This window comes from Aulonocara sp. 'chitande type north' Nkhata Bay, linkage group LG15, assembly GCF_057382095.1.
Source record: "Aulonocara sp. 'chitande type north' Nkhata Bay isolate Kocher_YH1m ecotype deep benthic linkage group LG15, A_spYH_male_GT1.1, whole genome shotgun sequence".
NCBI classification, from domain to species: Eukaryota; Metazoa; Chordata; class Actinopteri; order Cichliformes; family Cichlidae; genus Aulonocara; species Aulonocara sp. 'chitande type north' Nkhata Bay.
In genome coordinates this window covers 12516010-12534198 of record NC_141358.1, presented here as the reverse complement: position 1 = coordinate 12534198, position 18189 = coordinate 12516010, and the positions used below count along the sequence as shown (strand labels likewise).

At 43.8% G+C, this 18189-nt stretch overlaps 1 protein-coding gene across 1 annotated transcript in view; it reads left to right on the top strand.

The window, feature by feature from the left end:
- syne1a (spectrin repeat containing, nuclear envelope 1a) overlaps nucleotides 1–18189 on the top strand; it is a 131232-nt gene that overhangs the window by 108457 nt on the left and 4586 nt on the right. The window contains exons 113-143 of the mRNA XM_086264230.1: nucleotides 291–473; nucleotides 562–711; nucleotides 799–975; nucleotides 1056–1211; nucleotides 1303–1458; nucleotides 1547–1717; nucleotides 1796–1929; nucleotides 2029–2233; nucleotides 2972–3154; nucleotides 3258–3404; nucleotides 3507–3661; nucleotides 4590–4737; nucleotides 4859–4953; nucleotides 5055–5289; nucleotides 5544–5738; nucleotides 6919–7044; nucleotides 8248–8403; nucleotides 8636–8794; nucleotides 9008–9174; nucleotides 11877–12039; nucleotides 12640–12827; nucleotides 13022–13172; nucleotides 13711–13893; nucleotides 14036–14173; nucleotides 14317–14508; nucleotides 15023–15341; nucleotides 15876–15944; nucleotides 16300–16433; nucleotides 16929–17055; nucleotides 17133–17344; nucleotides 17601–17807. Of these exons, the coding sequence (XP_086120356.1) occupies nucleotides 291–473; nucleotides 562–711; nucleotides 799–975; nucleotides 1056–1211; nucleotides 1303–1458; nucleotides 1547–1717; nucleotides 1796–1929; nucleotides 2029–2233; nucleotides 2972–3154; nucleotides 3258–3404; nucleotides 3507–3661; nucleotides 4590–4737; nucleotides 4859–4953; nucleotides 5055–5289; nucleotides 5544–5738; nucleotides 6919–7044; nucleotides 8248–8403; nucleotides 8636–8794; nucleotides 9008–9174; nucleotides 11877–12039; nucleotides 12640–12827; nucleotides 13022–13172; nucleotides 13711–13893; nucleotides 14036–14173; nucleotides 14317–14508; nucleotides 15023–15341; nucleotides 15876–15944; nucleotides 16300–16433; nucleotides 16929–17055; nucleotides 17133–17344; nucleotides 17601–17807 (5181 nt within the window). The remainder of the gene's footprint in view (nucleotides 1–290; nucleotides 474–561; nucleotides 712–798; nucleotides 976–1055; nucleotides 1212–1302; nucleotides 1459–1546; nucleotides 1718–1795; nucleotides 1930–2028; nucleotides 2234–2971; nucleotides 3155–3257; nucleotides 3405–3506; nucleotides 3662–4589; nucleotides 4738–4858; nucleotides 4954–5054; nucleotides 5290–5543; nucleotides 5739–6918; nucleotides 7045–8247; nucleotides 8404–8635; nucleotides 8795–9007; nucleotides 9175–11876; nucleotides 12040–12639; nucleotides 12828–13021; nucleotides 13173–13710; nucleotides 13894–14035; nucleotides 14174–14316; nucleotides 14509–15022; nucleotides 15342–15875; nucleotides 15945–16299; nucleotides 16434–16928; nucleotides 17056–17132; nucleotides 17345–17600; nucleotides 17808–18189) is intronic.

Genomic DNA, 18189 nt, shown 5'->3' with positions numbered 1-18189 from the left:
CCACTGTAATTTATGTACATATAAAAAAAATCTGTGCATTTTACTGTAAATAGTGACCATTTTTACATACTATAGTGTTTGGGGGGGGGGTTTTGTACACTATTTGTCTTATTTTTATTTTTCTGATGTATCTCTATTTTACTTTTTCTTCCCATCCCTTGTGCTGCTGTAAAAAGAATAATTAATAATGCTTATGTCTACATCAGCAGCAAAAATGTGTCACACACCTATTAATGACGTAAAGTTAACAAATGTGTGAAATCCAACTCCTGTTTTTCTCTTTCTTGTAGGAGTTTTCCAAAGAGGTGGACGCTAAGTCGTCTTTGCGCTCATCAGTGCTGAGCACAGGTAACCAGCTTCTGAGACTAAAAAGGGTGGACACGGCTGGCCTGAGGACAGCGCTGGGCCAAGTCGACACTCAGTGGGCTGAGCTGCTGACTCGTATCCCTGTAGTACAAGAGAAGCTCCACCAGGTTTGAGAAAAGCAGCTGTTACAAAGTCAATATTTATCATAACTTTTTGGACATCTCTAACTTCTTTTCTTCTTTCTCTTTTCCTCAGCTGCAGATGGAGAAGTTAGCATCACGGCATGCCATCACAGAGCTGATGAGCTGGATCTCGCTCATGGAGAACATCATAGAGGAAGATCAGGACAAGATCATGGCAGCTGTGGGCTCAGCGGTGGTACAGGACTACTTACAGAAGTATAAGGTACAAAGGTTTTCATGCCACCGGTCCTTGGATTGATATTTTTGCTCCCCATCATCTGTCTCATGATGCGTCTTCTTAATTTCACAGGGCTTTCGTATAGATCTGACGTGTAAGCAGCTGACTGTGGACTTTGTAAACCAGTCAGTGCTGCAGATCAGCAGTCAGGATGTGGAGGGAAAGCGCAGTGACAAAACGGACTTTGCTGAGAAGCTAGGAGCTATGAACAGAAGATGGCAGATACTGCAGGGGCTCATTGCGGAAAAGGTAGCCCTCAACGTGTACTTAAAAGCTGCTCTTCACCATTTTCGAGTCACTTAACCATTCCACAATGTTCTGTATTTTAGATTCAGCTTTTAGAAGGACTTGTGGAAGGTTGGTTGGAGCATGAAAATGGAGTTCAAGCACTGAAAACCTGGCTCACAGTACAGGAGGAGAAATTGAAGAAGAGACAGAGGATAGAGGATGTAGCATCGGTGCAGAGTGCACTCAAAGACTGTCAGGTAGGACCACACTCACGCAAAAATCTGTTTGTTTGGTTTTGTTTTTGTTCTTTAAATAATGAGCTTAAAATAAATAAAGTTGTTTTCACAGGAGTTGGAAGAATTAGTGAAGGAAAAAGAGAAGGATCTAGAGAAAGCGGAGGAACGAGGAAATGCTCTCATCCAGGATAAGAAAGGAGCAGCTTGCTGTGTTGTAAAGGAAACTCTTAAAGGACTAAACCAGTCCTGGGCTCATTTGGACCACATGGTGAGCTTCTCACATCTCTGATGTCACTTTTAGATGGTTTCTGAATTTTCCCACACTTACGTATTTCGTCTCCCACTTTTCCTATCAGATAAGTCAGATGAAAGTGAGCCTGCGGTCGGTGCTGGAGCAGTGGACGTTGTACCGGCGAGCTTCAGAGGAGATAAATGGCTACCTGATGGAGGGGCGTTATTCTGTGTCCAGGCTACGTCTCCTTAATGGGTCTCTGGAGGCCGTGCAGCAGCAGGTGGAGAGTCTAGAGGTGAGAAGTGCAGAAAATAAACCGCACGCTGTTATTTGTGGCTAGTTTTTATTCATTGTGGGTACCTGTGCCATTTAGAGCCTTCAGGAGGAGATGGATAAACAGGAAAGTAGTTTGAGGAAGTTTGGCTCCATAACTCACCAGCTGCTAACGGAGTGCCACCCGTCGGTGGCAGAAACGCTCAACAAAGCTCTCCGGGACGTCAACATCAGGTAACAAACAACTCATCTCTGAGTGACTTCAGTCTTAAATATCAACTATACCCTCAGTTGATTTCAGAATATAACACTTTTTAAAATTTTCTCCCTCAGGTGGAATCTTCTGCTAGAGCAGATCTCAGAGCAGCTAAGGACCAGTAAGTCCTTGCTCGGACTGTGGCAGCGCTACAGGTCACTGTACAGCCAGTGCGTGACTGCAGTCCACAAACAGGAAGAACGTGCTGATCGACTTCTGAGGAGCGCCACTGACAGGGAGATAACTGAAGACGAAAGCAGTGCCTGGATTAAGGACTGCAATGTAAGCAGAGATGAGACACTGGAGCACGACATGTTAAACATTCTCTTCTGTAGTTATCGTCCAATGCCTGAGCTTAGTATTAGGTTAATACTGCATCCACATATTCTGTGGCTTAGAATATATCAGAGGATTCCTCCTGCTATCCCTCAATCTCCTTTCTGAGGAATTTGGGAATAAGCTCCTAAACTGCTTGTCAGCTCACTGTGACGGCTCACAAAGCTTCTATCAGCACTGCAGAATACCACCCTGTCCTTTTGTCCGCTTGAATGTAGATTCATGACACAACTAACAAAAGCCTTTTCAAAGGAGACTGCAAAGGGAAAGACAGGCCCCTGATTTACACTACAGGGGTCTCCCCCGGTGTCATGCTGGGTTTGTAGGACCGTACTGGGGCATGTCTAGAGACACACAGTCTTAATACTGTAAGCCGACTGTTTTTATTTTTTACTGCGGATCACTGATGCAAACCACTGCCAGACAAAGTTAAGAATTCAGAGCTGCTTACACTCTGTTTAAGAGTTTCTTCACTTTTATTGCTCACTCAAACTTGTTGTAGTCAGTGGCAAATGATACTTTAGTTTCCAAAAATTCCAATCCTTACAAATACCACAAATAAAAACCCAACACATTACCAGTTTTGGTTATAAATTCTTGTATGCCTGATGTGTGTGCGCAGGCATTCAGTGATTCCTAGCTTCTTTCTCTCTCTTCCTGAAAATTATTCCTGAATTATTGCAGGATTGCCTTTGTGACCAAGACGCGGTGCAGCAGTCCCTCCAGCAGCTGCAAGCACTGGGAGAACAACTGAGGAGCCAAGTCGACTCCTCCTCTGCGGCATCCCTTCAGTCCGACCATTTGTCGCTCACTCATCGCCTAGCAGCACTAGAGCACGCCCTGCACAGGCAACAGGATGTATTGCAGGTAGGGTTGTGGGAACTAGAAGAAAAAAGACACCTTAAAGAAAGGTATGCGATTGGTAATCCATTGAGTTTGTATTTACACGGTATCACCTGTCTGTCTCTAGTGTGGATCTGTGACGTGTGGGGTTTTCAGAGAGCAGCTAGACAAGCTGATCTGCATGGCTGAGGAGGCTGAGGAAGTGTTGAAGGATTCGGACCCAGTGGGTTCACCCGACCTTAATGTGGTCCAGACGCGTATAGAAAAACTCAAGGTATTAAGAATGGTCCACATTAGAAGATTTGTTTTTAATGTGTTATTTAACATTATATTTTTATGTGTCACGTGTCCTCTAACTTACATAATACTTTTCCAGGGTCACCTGTTGAAGCTGAGCAGTCTATCTCCAGACTTGGAACGTGTTAATGAGATGGTGTACAGAATACCAGTCAGTGACAGAGACATTAAACGGCTTCAAAGTCTCAACAGAGCCTGGGCCACTCACTCTGCTCACCTCACCGAGAGGTTCAGGTACCAAAAATCCCCCTTTGGTTGCCTCAGGAAGGGACTCCAATTTAAACCTCTGCCAAATCAAACTACCTGCTGTGGGGGATCCTTTTTTATACAGTACAACTTCAGTGGGAAACCCCTAACATGGCTGAGCTCATCAGTGTCTTACTGAAAGCATTTTGGCATTTGTCTTTTTAGGTTCATGCTTCTTTGATATGAACTCTGATACATACAAAATATTTGCCACTGGGCATAAAATACAAGGGGTCAGAACTTCATTCTTACAGCATGGCAGACGGATACAAGTGTGCTAGAGTGTTTTTTCTCATGTTATTGCATTCTGGGCATTCTGAGACATGTGACACGTGCATGCTGTTTAAAGTGATCTGTAAATGTAGAACCAACCTGATGAGTTTGCTCTCAAAAGTGACCAGAGCGAGCATTTAGACATGACGCCAACCAGTTCAAACAAAGTCATATTATCGAAAGGAGTGCATGTTTGAAGGGGACGTAACAAACATGGGCGAAGTCTTTTTATTCAGACTGTTGAACTTGAGATGTTTATACTGTCTGACTTCACAGTTAGTCATTTATTAAGTGTTTATTTAAGTCTTTAACTAGTCACTTAGTCATTATTAAATAAGTGGCTGACCTGGAAAACATCTGAAATCCATAATAATGTTGATTCATGGAACAAAAGGTCCCAAAAGTCATACACTTTTAATAAAGAAGCTGATAAAAAGGAAACGATGCTACACTGACACTGATAGAGATGTGTCCTTCACTTATGCTAGATTACAACCTGCCATATCATAAAAAATCAATAGAAAACTGTAAATGTTTGATGAATTTAATAGTAGAAACATGCAGAGTTGTGACTACACAGTGCTATAGTGATCTTCTTTGTGGTGATGTAAATGTCTCTAATGAGGGCTCTATTCGTCTCCAGTAAACTGCAGTCGGTGTTGCTCCAGCAGCAGAGTTTCCTTGAGAAGTGTGAGGCCTGGATGGATTTCCTGACTCAGACTGAGAAGAAGCTAGGTGCTGAGATCTCAGGCAACTACCAGAGTCTGCTGGAGCAACAGAGAGACCATGAGGTCAGTGGTTGTCTGTATATATCAGCTTATTTGTGTTACATTAAAGGATTGCTGCTATGCTGTTTAGTGTTTTCTTTGATTGCGTGCAGTGTTTTATTGATTCATATGTGTGCATGTGCAGTTGTTCCAGGCAGAAATGTTCAGCAGACAGCAGATTCTTTACTCCATCATAAGTGACGGGCATCGTTTGTTGGACCAAGGACAAGTTGATAAGAGGTAAAAGCACGCAGACAATTGCTAAATCTCTTTAGGAGTTTCAGGGAAATTAAGGCCAGAGGGACGCTAACACGCTTTTCTTTCTCTTGCCATGCTAACAGTTACGACTTCAGTGTAAAATTGGCTTTGCTGAGCAATCAGTGGCAAGGTGTGGTGAGGCGGGCACAACAGCGGCGAGGCATCATCGATAGTCTGGTTCGGCAGTGGCAGAACTACCGGGAGATGGCAGAGAAGCTGCTCCGATGGCTACAGGAAGTGACCCGTGATCCAGATGTGCATCAGCCAGGAGAACCAGTGGCTCTGCAGCAGGCCAGAAACCTGCTAGATCAGATACAGGTAAGCTTCAGCAAGACATTTACAGCCTCATTACTTAAATCTTCTCTTTTGCTTTTTATACTAACTTTGTACTGATATTTTAAAATTTTCTTTTGAAATCTGTAAAAAAAAAAAAAAAGACTGTAAAAACAAACTTTATAGCCTGAGCCTTTCACTCTTCAAACTGCAAAACTTAATTGAGCACTAAATTAACCTAAAAACATCAAAATCCTGATCTGATAACAAAACTCTCTGCCTCATGTCTGCTCCTTCAGCTGAGGGAGCGAGTGCTTCAGCGGCAGCAAGGAGGCTACATCCTCACCGTAGAGGCCGGCAGGAGTCTGCTGCTGTCAGCGGACGCCAAGGCGGAGTCCACACTGCAGACTGAGCTGATGGAGATTCAGGAGAGGTGGAGGCATGCCCACCATCGCCTGGACCAGCAGAGGAGGCAGCTGCAGGGCTTACTGAAGGTCAGACGCCAGCTTCGAGAATAACTAATCTTCATAAAGTATACTTTTCTTTTCCTGCTCTCGTGATTGCTAGCACCATCTGGTTCATGTTTTCCTGAGTGTTATTGTTACAGTGATTTTACAGCAGTTAGTTTTTTACAACGTCAAGTCTTTCTTGTACGTAGGCTAAGCCATGTTTCCCACATACTGCAGTGTAGAAAGGTGCTGTGAAGGGTGCTGAAGGGCATTGGCCCGTCTGAGCCTTTATTGAGCATGCCCAGTTGTACATATAGGACAGTGGAGCCAGGTTGTCACATTAATTATGCAGCGTTGCACCTTAAGGCCTGAAAAGAAGCGAAGTGCAGAGATGGAGCACTCTTCTGTCCTTATATAAATAGCTGAGCCTCTCTGCTCACACACTCAGGCTCAAGCACCACAAAATGGCACCAAGATTTAAAAAAAAAAAAAGTGCCAGCCCAGGGCAAACACAGACACACACATACAGGCACGCACACAGACTGCAGACACTGCAGTGAGCTGTAATGATTTGAACCCAGCGAGGTGGATTTTAGAAGCTGTGATAGTGCCCTGTTTAAAACGGGACTAAGTGACGCAGTTTAAAGACACATCCGGGGTTTTGGCTCTTTCATTGAAGGTCTTCGTCATACACTCTTTCCCCTGTGATCTGTGTTGTCTTCCCTGGTTTGCTCTTAATCAGCTGCTGTAGCATTTCTAGTCTTGTTTTGGCTCTTCTCTTACTGTGACTCTTGCTTCAGGTATGCTGCCTTTCTCCACTGCTTACCAAATACTGTAATGTTTTATCCTAAACTGGACTGCCGTTTAGTCTCTAAAAATAGCTGTAATCCACGTCCTCTGGAGCAGAACCTCCCTGTTTTTTGTTAGAGAGCTGTTTATGCTGTATCACTCTTTCTCGAGCTGCTACTTGAGAGCTTCAGAGCTAAGTTGGCCATTTGTAAGTGATGGGGTCTGACTTCAGCCTTGTGATGTGTGTCCTTGTTAGTCTGTAATTGTGTATTCTGCATTTTACTGCTTGCGATGCCATTGCTATGGCTGCAAGAAGAACACACAGCAACTTCCCTGCAAATGGGAAGGTCTGCAGTTGGTGTGTGTGTGTTATGTGTGTGTCGGGGGGGGGGGGGTGTTTTCTGCTCTAATTCTTACTGTGCGTGTGCTTGCATAGAACTGGGAGCGATGTGAGAAGGGCATAGATGTGTCTTTGGAGAAGCTGAGGGCCTTCAAGAGAAAGCTGTCTGTGCCTCTGCCTGACCACCATGAGGAGCTGCACTCAGAGCAAATCAGATGCAAGGTGAGGAGAATATGATACTTTCTCTCTTTCTCGCACACACATACACACTCTTTTAAATATTCTTCATTTTTCTGTTTTAGCTTAATGCTTTACTGAAAGTGTTGATATGTAGATCCTCTCCACTCTCCATCCTACTGGCTGTTTCTCATCAGTCACATCCCCCCTCTCTCTCTCTGTCTAAACATTCACACATCAACAAACTCGGGCATGTCCTCTCGTTACCTCTTTAATCTATCTGCGGGGATAAACGGACAAACAGACGGAGCAGGAACAAAAAAAAGAAAAAAGAAACAGAAAAAACGCCCTTTTCTATCAGTCTGCTGTCTGATTGCGTGACCTTGTGTGCGGTAGTCAGGGTAGCTTTATTTTCCTTTGACATGTCATTTACGAAACTTTTTTTTGTTTTGTTTTGTTGTTTTTTTTAAGTGACCCTTTATCAATTTAAATACTTTTTTAATTTGACCCAGGCCCTATCTTTCTTTTTTTTTCTTTTTTCTTTTACTTCATCTCCACCCAATAGTGTATGCAGTCATGTTTCATGCATCACACGTCCTCGGCTGCTCCTCGGGGGAGGAGGTGGAGGAGGAGGAGGACCGTGTGAGTAGCTGCACATAGAATCAGCTGAGGAGAAAGGGGGTGGGGAAAGAGAACGGGAGAGAGAGAGAGAGAGAGAGGGTGCGTGCGCATGAGACAGAGAGAGAGCATCCCTGTGTGTGTGTGTGCGTGTGTGTGTGTGTGTGTGTGTGTGTGCTTCCTTTTTGTGTGTGTGTGAGTTGCGTAATGGAGACATGCTCTGGGTCTGCAAATGATTACAGCACAGCAAAACCGTCACAATGACGGAGGAGGAGATGCAAGGTTGGATGCCTCTGTTACCTTATCTGCTATTAGCCTTGAATGTAGCTGTTTTTTGCATTGAATATAATGCGCTGCTGTTATTTTAGGGATTTACAGTAAACCAATGTCGAATCATAGCATTTGGCACCACGCCTTCCTCTAACATTCATTGTCACTTTGCTGTTTTGCATTTTCTTAGTGTTTCGGGGGATGCAGGTGCTGCAGCTCAGCTTCAGCAGGCATGCTCTGTGGTTTTTCCTGCTTTAATCAACCCTCTCGACATGCTCTCTCCTGTCTTTGCATTTGAACGTGGGGACTGCTTGCCTTGCTTCTTTTTTCCTACTTAATTTCTCGTTGTCATGGATGCAGGAGCTGGAGAGCAGCGTGGAGGGTTGGACCGATGACCTTACTTCCTTATTCCTGCTGAGAGACTCTTTGGAGGGCGTGGTGAGTGCTGATGACATCACAGTTCTACAAGAACGCCTCCAGCTGCTACAGCGCCAGTGGGAGGAGGTCTGCCACCAGGTACATCCACGCAAACACACACATTGTTGTGTCTGCCATTTTTTTGTGTCTTTTTTTTTAAGGACTTTGCTCCAGTCTGGTTTCTGTTTTTAAAATCCTATTAATTTCTATTTAATTCATCTTCCACCAGTTATATTCTTTCTCTTGATATGCTCACTTTTGATACTGCTTTTGTCACATATTCTCACTCTCACCCCTTCTCTTGTCCCTGTCTCCACCCGTGTCCCCTCAGCTTTCCCTGCGCAGGCAGCAGGTGAGCGAGAAGTTGAATGAGTGGGCTGTGTTCAATGAGAAGAATAAGGAACTGTGTGAGTGGCTCACACAGATGGAGAGCAAAGTCTCTCAGAATGGGGACATCAGTATCGATGAGATGATTGAAAAGCTGCGCAAGGTAATTTCAAAACAGTCTAATGCACTTGTAAAGAAACTACTAAAGAGTATGCTTTGATACAGAAGTATCGAGTACAGACAAATGAAAGAGTTGAGTCTGGCTTGTTTTGAAGTCTGAAAATGGCCAGTCTTGACTTACTAAAATACAGCTAAACTACAGCACTGAACCGCTGTAGTCCTCACTGTGTTAACCTCATGTATGTTTGCACACCAGGACTACCAGGAGGAGATCAGTGTCGCTCAGGAGAACAAGCAGCAGCTGCAGGTTATGGGTGAGCGTCTGGCCAGGGCCAGCCAAGACAGCAAGGCGACGGAAATCCAGCACAAACTCAACAAAGTCAGCGAGCGCTGGCAACACCTGCTGGATCTCATTGCAGCCAGGTGGGTGTACGAGACTTGAAAGGAAGGGTCCATGTCCAAATCACAAAGTTAAATAGTAAAGGTTTCCCAAGCTGTCTTAAAGTTTGAACAGTTTTCAGTGTCAGGACAATACCAGGACATTATGTTGAATTAAATGTTTTTTAATGCTGATAAGAAGCAGGCCGGATTTACTAAATGGGGCAAACTAGCATGTGAGTACAGTCCCTAAATAGCACCCATAGGTGTGGTTAGTTTTATTGGTGATTTATAGAAGTTGTGCTGTTGTCATTTCAATATCAATTGCAAAAAAAGACATGCTTTTTTTTTTTAAATATCAGTGCAATTAGTAAATTGCAAAAGTGTTACAAATGTTAGTAAATCAGTTTGCATGATTTATATGTTCTCCTTCCTATATTTTGCCCCTAAAGAAAGGAAGTCCTAAAAATACATGCAACAGGATCAGTTCCCATTGCTTTCACTCAAGCTTGTCATGTGTTTTTTGTGTAAATACCAAAAGTACAGTTTTTATGCCAAAACCCAGTTTAATGCTGTGGTAAATCTGGCCCCTAGTGGGAACAAGGAGGTACTAGTTGAACTGGAGCCTGTGGGGAATTAATTTTCCCACAGTGCTGCTGAGGAATTTCCTTACCAGCATCAGTGGGGCATTCATTTAGTGAAGCTGAGAGAGAGGTCACATTCCTCATCACTCCTCCACTATGTTTCAGTGCTGATATGAAAGGTACTAAAAAATGCACGCTGAAACTAGAACTGTAAGCAACGTAGGATTAGTGAATTGAAAGTGACCTGGCCCAAACTTTGCCTCTAGCTGCCCCGGTCTGCTGTCTTCCGGCAGTTCCCCTCTGGGACTGTACTGGGGGAGGGAGGAAAAGGAGAACTCTTTCTAACCTCACACAGACAGCTGCAGACTCTTTGTTTCTTATATCCTTCCTTTGCTAAAACAAAACACGAAGAGTGACCTTGTTCCTCTCACAGACTGAGCAGAATGTGTTGTAAGTTAACATTTTCATAGTCTTTGGATTTTGTCTTTTCAGTGGAAGCCATGTTTTATTACTATTGTCCTATTGTCCATCGAGTTGCGTGTACAAGCGCAAAGTTTACAGTCCTTACTGCTGTTCACACTCCCTCTGTGTGTCTGATATTCCAGCACAGTCCAGCTCTGCAGCACATGCCTCTGACTATAAGTCTCTTTTTAGAAACAGCAGCACTTGTCACTCCACTCGCACTTGAGCACACACACACATATCTGTTGGAGCTTCTCTTTTTTTAACCTTGGAGAGCAACAGTTGATAAGTCACAGTTGTGCCACCCTGCCACTACCTGCTGGCCCTCCCACTCTGTACACACAGAGTTGAGAGAAAGTCCCATGTGCTGCTCAGAGACGAAACAGAGCGTTTGGACTGACACTTCCTAAGGTTAAGATTGTCTTTAGGAATCCCGCACCCCCATGGTTTTGGATTTGGGTACGGATAATATGGAAGGATGCACGAGCGAGGAGGATTTGCTGGATTGCGACTGCGATGTCAGCAGGCAGGATGACCTTAAGAATTTATATTGCAATTTATATTTTATATTTATATTTTTTTTCAAAAATGTTGTTTTCTCTTGTAAATCATATGCATTATGTTGCATTTTTAACATACTCCTGCTACCATTTGTAGAAGTGCATATAAATAATATTTTAATTAGGTCATTAGTGCCTAATATAGAGGTTTTTGTTGCCCCAAGTATTTTAGCTTCATGAGTGCACATCTGGTTTAATTTGTGCTAATAATATTTTTTAAGTCTTAGCTACTTGGTATTTTTCAGGAGGAGGCTAAAAACAAAAAGACAGTTGTGTGTTGGTGTTCATGTGAGAGCAGCATCATTTGTTGGCTCACATCTTATCTGGGCCGAATGGAAGCAGTGAAGCTGTGCAAACACATACAAAAAGCAAGTTAAACAAATGTTTACCTATTTGAATTATTTGCAGTCTGTCATTGATGAGGGTTACTTGTAAAGCTCTTCACTTTATTTCCCTGTGATGTAAAAAGTCAAGCTGTTTTATCCTATAGTATTTCAAGTGTGACGGTAGGTTTAGGAAGTGGAGATGTGGTGTGCAACTGATATCATGCAGCACCCCATGCAAAGCAAAATCCAGCTGCAGGTTGCATACCCCAGTGCAGCCAGTCGTGTAATGATGGACTTTATATGAGGTGGAGGAGACTTGCTAAATGCATCTATTTTTAGAACATTATGGGCCTCGGTATGTTTATGCAACAAAGAGCGGCCGCTCGTTCTTACTGCGTCCGTGTGGTGACATACAGACAGGGTTGCATTGCTTTGCAGGGCGAGGTGCTGAATGTTGCACTTGCTGAACAAAACTTGTAGTTGGATGCCACCTAATAAACAGCACTAGATTGCAGGGGTCAGTGTTTGAAAATGTCTGGAACTTACAGATCCAAAATGGTCCCCAGCTGTCATATGGGCTTCGAATCTGCTCACATGTGAAATAACACTCGATTTAGTCTATTATGCTAAGGTTGGTTAGTTCCTTCTTTAAAGCCTGCTTGTGTAATTTACCACCATATTCCTTTATATTCAGTTTTTTTAAATTATTTATATTATATGCTGTCACCCACCTGAGCAAACCGTTAGATTTCCCTTATTTACAGTTTACAGTCGTACCAGTACTGACACTGACTTCTTCTCTGACTTTGTTCCAGGGTGAAGAAGCTGAGGGAAACCCTGGTGGCGGTACAGCAGTTGGATAAAAACATGAGCAGCCTTCGGTCATGGCTCGCTCACATTGAGACCGAGCTGTCCAAGCCCATCGTCTACACCACCTGTGATGACCAGGAGATTCAGAGGAAGCTCAACCAACAGCAGGTGGGAACCAGACACACACGCGTAAATTTTACTAGGCTAATTTACTGATGTGTTCACGGGCCTTTTAGGTAATAAAAAAAACAGAATAAAGAAAACAAGTGCTCATCCTTTGTTTGAATTTACAGAACTTGGCCAGCATGTGGTAGGCATTGGTCATCCAAACCTACAGTGCAATGCTCAGATGTATAAGCACCTTTGCAAACACATAGAAGCAGATATGTATAATGTGTGTCTTTTTCTGCAAAGTCTTAATTATAGCAGGACCGTATGACTCAAAGCAAGTTGGTGGAAAATGACACAGAAGCACATGAGGAAATCAAAGCATGACTCTAGCTGTTTGTTTACGTTCAGTGCTCTGTAGGTGTCAATAGACTTCCTCCTGCCAAGACGCTTCTCTAAATCTGGTCTGGATTCTGGGACCCCACTAACCTCGTTCCTCTTCCAGAGACGTACTTATCTTACACATGGATTTACTGTAGTTTGCCTGGAGGGCTGATTCTTATCTGAATGAATTTATGGTGCCAGAGGAGCTTGCTTTCTCTCAGAAAACTTTATGAGATGGGTCCTGAAAATCAAGTAATTATTCTGAATGTTCTCCAGGAGCTGCAAAGGGACATAGAGAAACACAGCACAGGCGTGGCGTCGGTGCTGAACCTGTGCGAAGTCCTGCTGCACGACTGCGATGCTTGCTCGACTGAGACTGAGTGCGACTCCATCCAGCAGGCCACCAGAGGGCTGGACCGACGCTGGAGGAACATCTGCGCCATGTCCATGGAGAGGAGGCTCAAGTCAGTGCATCTTCTGCCTAATTTGCAACAAGATTCTGCACTGGTGTTGAAATTCAAACAAATCCTCAATCAGCTTCAGAATCATGACAATTTGCTATCACCTCTGATACAAGTAATACAGTGACAAATATTGATTTCAGAACATTTAGTGAGCTCGTTCAACCTCCCTCATACTGTAACTTGTTTCTCTGCAGGATTGAAGAAACTTGGAGGTTGTGGCAGAAGTTCCTGGATGATTACAGCAGGTTTGAGGATTGGCTCAAGACCTCAGAAAAAACAGCAGCCCTGCCTAATTCCTCTGGAGTTCTCTATACCGTCGCTAAAGAGGAGCTCAAGAAGTTTGAGGTTTGCATATTTAACATTTATTCACACAACAAAGAGTAAAGGTCAGCCTCGGCTGCACAAGTTGCATGTGTTTATACAGTTAAAATACAGTGATAGATGTGAGAAGATCGAGACAGAAGTAAGAAGAGTGTCACATTGCAGAAACTCGTTTGCTCTGGTCTGCTCAGCTGCTGCTGTCTGTCACTGTGCACGTGCACATTCCTGCTAGCTGACTCGCCTGAGCCTTCGCCAACTGTCCTACTTGTGGCTGAACAGAGAATTCATTGTAGTAGAATTGTAAAATTTTAGGATTTTAATTAGATTTGACATGTAAGAGCCTAATTAGACATAATTTCACATTTTTTAAGGATTTTGATTCAAAGTTTATTTTTGAATCAAGTCTTTAGCCGACTGCAGCGACTTTCACTTTTCAGAGTTGTTATTTTCGATATGTCATCTGAACTTAATCCATATATAACCATTATAACCATCTGTAATCTTTGTGTATTTGTGTAGTGTAATATATATCCGTTTTCCTCTGGACTTATGTGTGTTGCAGGCTTTCCAGCGTCAGGTGCAGGAGTTCCTGACCCAGCTAGAGCTCATCAACAAGCAGTATCGTCGTCTGGCCCGGGAAAACCGCACAGACTCCTCCTGCCGTCTCAGGGAAATGGTCCACGATGGGAACAGGCGATGGGACAACCTGCAGAAGAGGGTGGCTGCAGTCATACGCAGGCTAAAGGTAGCTTTCTTTGAGGACAGTGAGATTTTTGAAATCACCCTTGCCATTGAGCTTATTTCTTTTCTTTCTCTGGGCACTGGCTTTATTGAAAACAAATATCCAAAATCTGAAATCATAAAGCATGGCTGTTGGTCTGTCACAGCACTTCATCAGCCAGAGGGAGGAGTTTGAGACTGCACGTGACAGCATCCTGGTGTGGCTGACTGAGATGGACCTACAGCTCACCAACATAGAGCACTTCTCCGAGTGTGACGTACAGGCCAAAATCAAACAGCTCAGGGTAAGACGATTTTTTGAGTGCATGGCAGCATACTATTGTCTTTTCTCTCTTGTTTGTTGAAATCACAATACTTGAGAACTGCTTTTGACAGGTCTAGTTAATTTTGGGTAAATTAAAAAAAAACAAAACGTGTTTCTCAACAGGCGTTTCAGCAGGAGATCTACCTGAACACGGGGAAGATCGAGCTGGTGTTCAGGCAGGGTGATGCTCTGATTGAGAAGAGTGAACCTCTGGATGCAGCTGTCATCGAGGAGGAGCTGGAGGAGCTGCAAAGATACTGTCAGGAGGTCTTCGGACGAGTGGACAGATACTACAAGAAACTCACACGACTCCCTGTAAGTAAAAATAAGAAAGCTAGCCTGCCGAATTTCTGAATATCATCTAACGACAATATTTAGGAGCAGGTTAAGAATTTTCTACCCCACATGCAGAAAGCTTTCAGGGCAGATTTGAGTCAAAGGGTACGCGGCAAACAGTCTGAATGAAAGTGCAAGCAGATGTGTTTTTGTGAAGCAAATTCTGATTAATGTGAAAAACATGTCCTATTGAAATGTCAGAAATGAAGCATGAACTCTCATTGCAGTGGCAACTTCCTTTGTTTTTAGTTTTCTTGTATTTACAAGTTGCACTTCTGCTTATTTCCAGGACCTGAAGATGTTAAAATAAACACATCTTCACACTCCTGACATGGTGTAAACATGCCGGACAAAGACACTGAGCATGATTATTAGGATGTCAACATTTCAATACACATGCTCACCTACCTAGTCCTTAGAAACTGCACTCTGTCATGTTTTAGTTTGAAATTGCAACATTAACTATATCTCTCGTCTCGCCTGTCTCACTCAGCTTGCAGACGATGAGCTCGACGGTTCAGACAGAGAGCTGGACATGGAGGATGGAGGAGACCTCTCTGAAATGCAGTGGAGCGACTCCTCTTTGCCCCGGACATCAGCGCGTCCAGCCTCGGGCACTGTGGCTCTCGTCCGGGCCGACCGCTCAGGCAGAGACACCCCGGCCAGCGTGGACTCCATCCCGTTAGAGTGGGACCACGACTACGATCTGAGCAGAGGCCTGGAGAGCCCCTCAGGACGAGGCAATGGGGAAAGAAGCCAAGGGCAAGAGGACGAGGATGAGTATATGAGGACGGCTGCCACAGCACTATCAGGTTGGTCTGATGGATGATTAGCTTGATTTAACATTTCCCAGAAATAAACAGTTTTGATGGACTTGCTTAAGTACATATATACACATATACATATAATAGGATAGGATAGGACTTTAATAGAATAAATAGTTTAAAGTTTTGCAGTAGCAGCATGGATGACATCACACATTTGCCCTGTCAGCAGAGGGGTGGATGTGAAAAATTAATAAAGATTCAATTATGTCAATTAAATTCAGTGTAATAAAAATAAATAAATATCTAGAAAGTACCATGTTTTTTTTTTTTTACAGCAGAGCAGCTTAACATGTGACATTTGTCTGCAGGCAAGAACACAACCTATAATATTTTTTATAAATAAGAAAAGCACAAAATGAGCTCACACGTAAACACTTGTCATTGGAATCACTACAAATTCATTGTTAAATAGTTAAAGACTTAATTCAATCGAAGACAGAGATCCCTCAGAGATCCCTCAGAGATCCCTCAGAGTCGTGTGTGCATTGTAAGTAGTGTCTGTTGTATGTCTCTTCCCAGATGTAGTTATCCCAGAGAGCCCAGAGGCCTATATAAAACTGACAGAGAAAACACTGAAATCATCCTCTGGTAGGAAACAGCACGAGTTAGAAGCGCATGCCGTCAACTAAATCACGTTTGTTTTTGTTTTTTAAACAGGCTGGATGTCCAACCATCTAGATAAATCTTTGTATAGTTGCATGCAGGCATGAGTTTTCACTCACTGAATAACCACCGCATTTTTAGTAGTGTGCGTCCACATTTGTGTCACATCTAATATCATAAAACTGAGCTCTTGTTTGCGATGGCTTGCCGGTATGTTGCGTTTCAGACTAATGCATGCCATTTCAGCCCCATTCAACACCACAAGCATGCTAATAAAGATTTGTGTTATTGAAACTTTTACTTCTCTGTTTATGTAGATCTGCTTGTGCTTTTTGTGCAGGTGAGCCAGGCCAGCTGGAGGCCAGTCTCAGGCAGCTGGACCAGGCTTTGGACGCAGGGCGGTATCACCTCCAGCAGAGAGAAGCCACTGCCAACCGGGTCAGCCCCGATGTGGACTCCACTTACATGGGCTACGTGAGTCTTCCTTGTGTTTGTTTGATGTCTTAAAGCAACATAAATGATGAATAGCAGCAGTAGTAGCTTCTTTCAGCTGCTCCCTTGTTTAAAGGGGGTCACAGCAGCAGATGGGTGTGCAGACTTTTGCACTGACACAAAGCCTCCCAGGGATTTGTGTTCCCTTCTGCTCTCAAAGCAGGGATCTTCTGCACATTAGGGAAATAGTTTAACCACTAGACTGACACAAACAATGAATGGTAAAAACTATAACATTGTCATATGAAGGTTTAGATCATACATTTGGATCTTAATGATAGATTAAATGCCCTAAAAAACCCAACTAAAGTCCAGTAGTGATGTAATAGTTAATCATGATCAGTGTTACTTTAAAATGGATTGCATCTTGCTACATGCAGGATTTTTATCCCTAATTCTCTTCTTATTCTTAAACAAAGGTTTTTAAAGCGTGATGTAAATGCAGTAAATGCCATGTGGCTCATGTTCTCCTCACAGATGCGTCTGATGGGAGAGTGTCGCAGCAGCATAGACGCAGTGAAGAGAGCAGAAGGAGAGCTGACCGAAGATGAGGATGAGATGCCGGGACTCACCAACCCTACCAACACAGACACACAGAGCGCCGGTCAGTAAACACAAACACACACATACACACTGCAGATACTGTGTGGGCTGTGGTTCCATCATTTGTTTTCCCTCCAGGTGTGATTGAGCGCTGGGAGCTGATCGAGGCTCAGTCTCTAAGTGAGAAGCACAAACACAAACAGAACCTGCAGCAGTGGCAGCAGCTGATCTCAGATCTGCAGACCTTGAGGGCTTGGCTCGGTCACTCGGAGGCTGAACTCAGCCAACTGCGAGGCCTCGATCTCAGCACTGACATACACACCATCCAGCAGAGAATCAAGAAGCTCAAGGTGGGTGCATGCAGAGTGCAGCGTTGCAGAAAGTCCAACAAATCTGCGGTTATTTAGTCACCTGTCAAACTTCCAGTGCAGTATGCTGACATTTTCCTCCTTCCCCAAACACTCACATTTAGGTATTTCCACTAGTTTTCGATTACTAGAAAGCAGCATGTCACTGTGCTATAAATACATCTTTCTCAGCTTCCTCTCTCTGATGCCTGGCTCATTGCTCCAGCACTCTATAATTAATCACCTCTCTTCCATACAGGAGCTGCAGAAGGGGATGGATGCTCACAAGGCAGAGGTCCTGTCCATCAACCTGAGCAGTGCTGACTTCCTCCAATCAGAGCCCGACTCTGAGGAGGCGTGGGAGCTGAGGGACAGGCTGAAGGAGATGAATTCGCGCTGGGACCGGCTCGGCGCCTCACTGGAGGACTGGAGGGAGGAGCTGCAGAGGGCACTGATGCAGTGCCAGGTATTAAAAGCACACACTAACTTTGGCAGCCCACTTTTAAGCTCTACAAATTTACAGCAGTAAAAATATCCGGTGCTACAGCGGTTGAGCAGGGAGCCACGTGTCTTAGAGCCAACTGCAGGAGCCTGGGTTCAATTCTGACCCGCTGCCTGTTCTGCCAATCTCTTTTCACCTGGAAGCCTATCGCTTCTTCAATGACCTATCCAACAAATTCAAGACTCCCCCCCCCCCCCCCCCCCCCCCCCACATATATTCACTGTGTGTACAGTGAATATATAACACACATATATTAAATATATTAAAAAATATATAAATACCAATTATCTTGTTATTGAAAAGTCTTTTATTTCCTCCTTTTGCGAAACTGGGCATGAGAGACAGC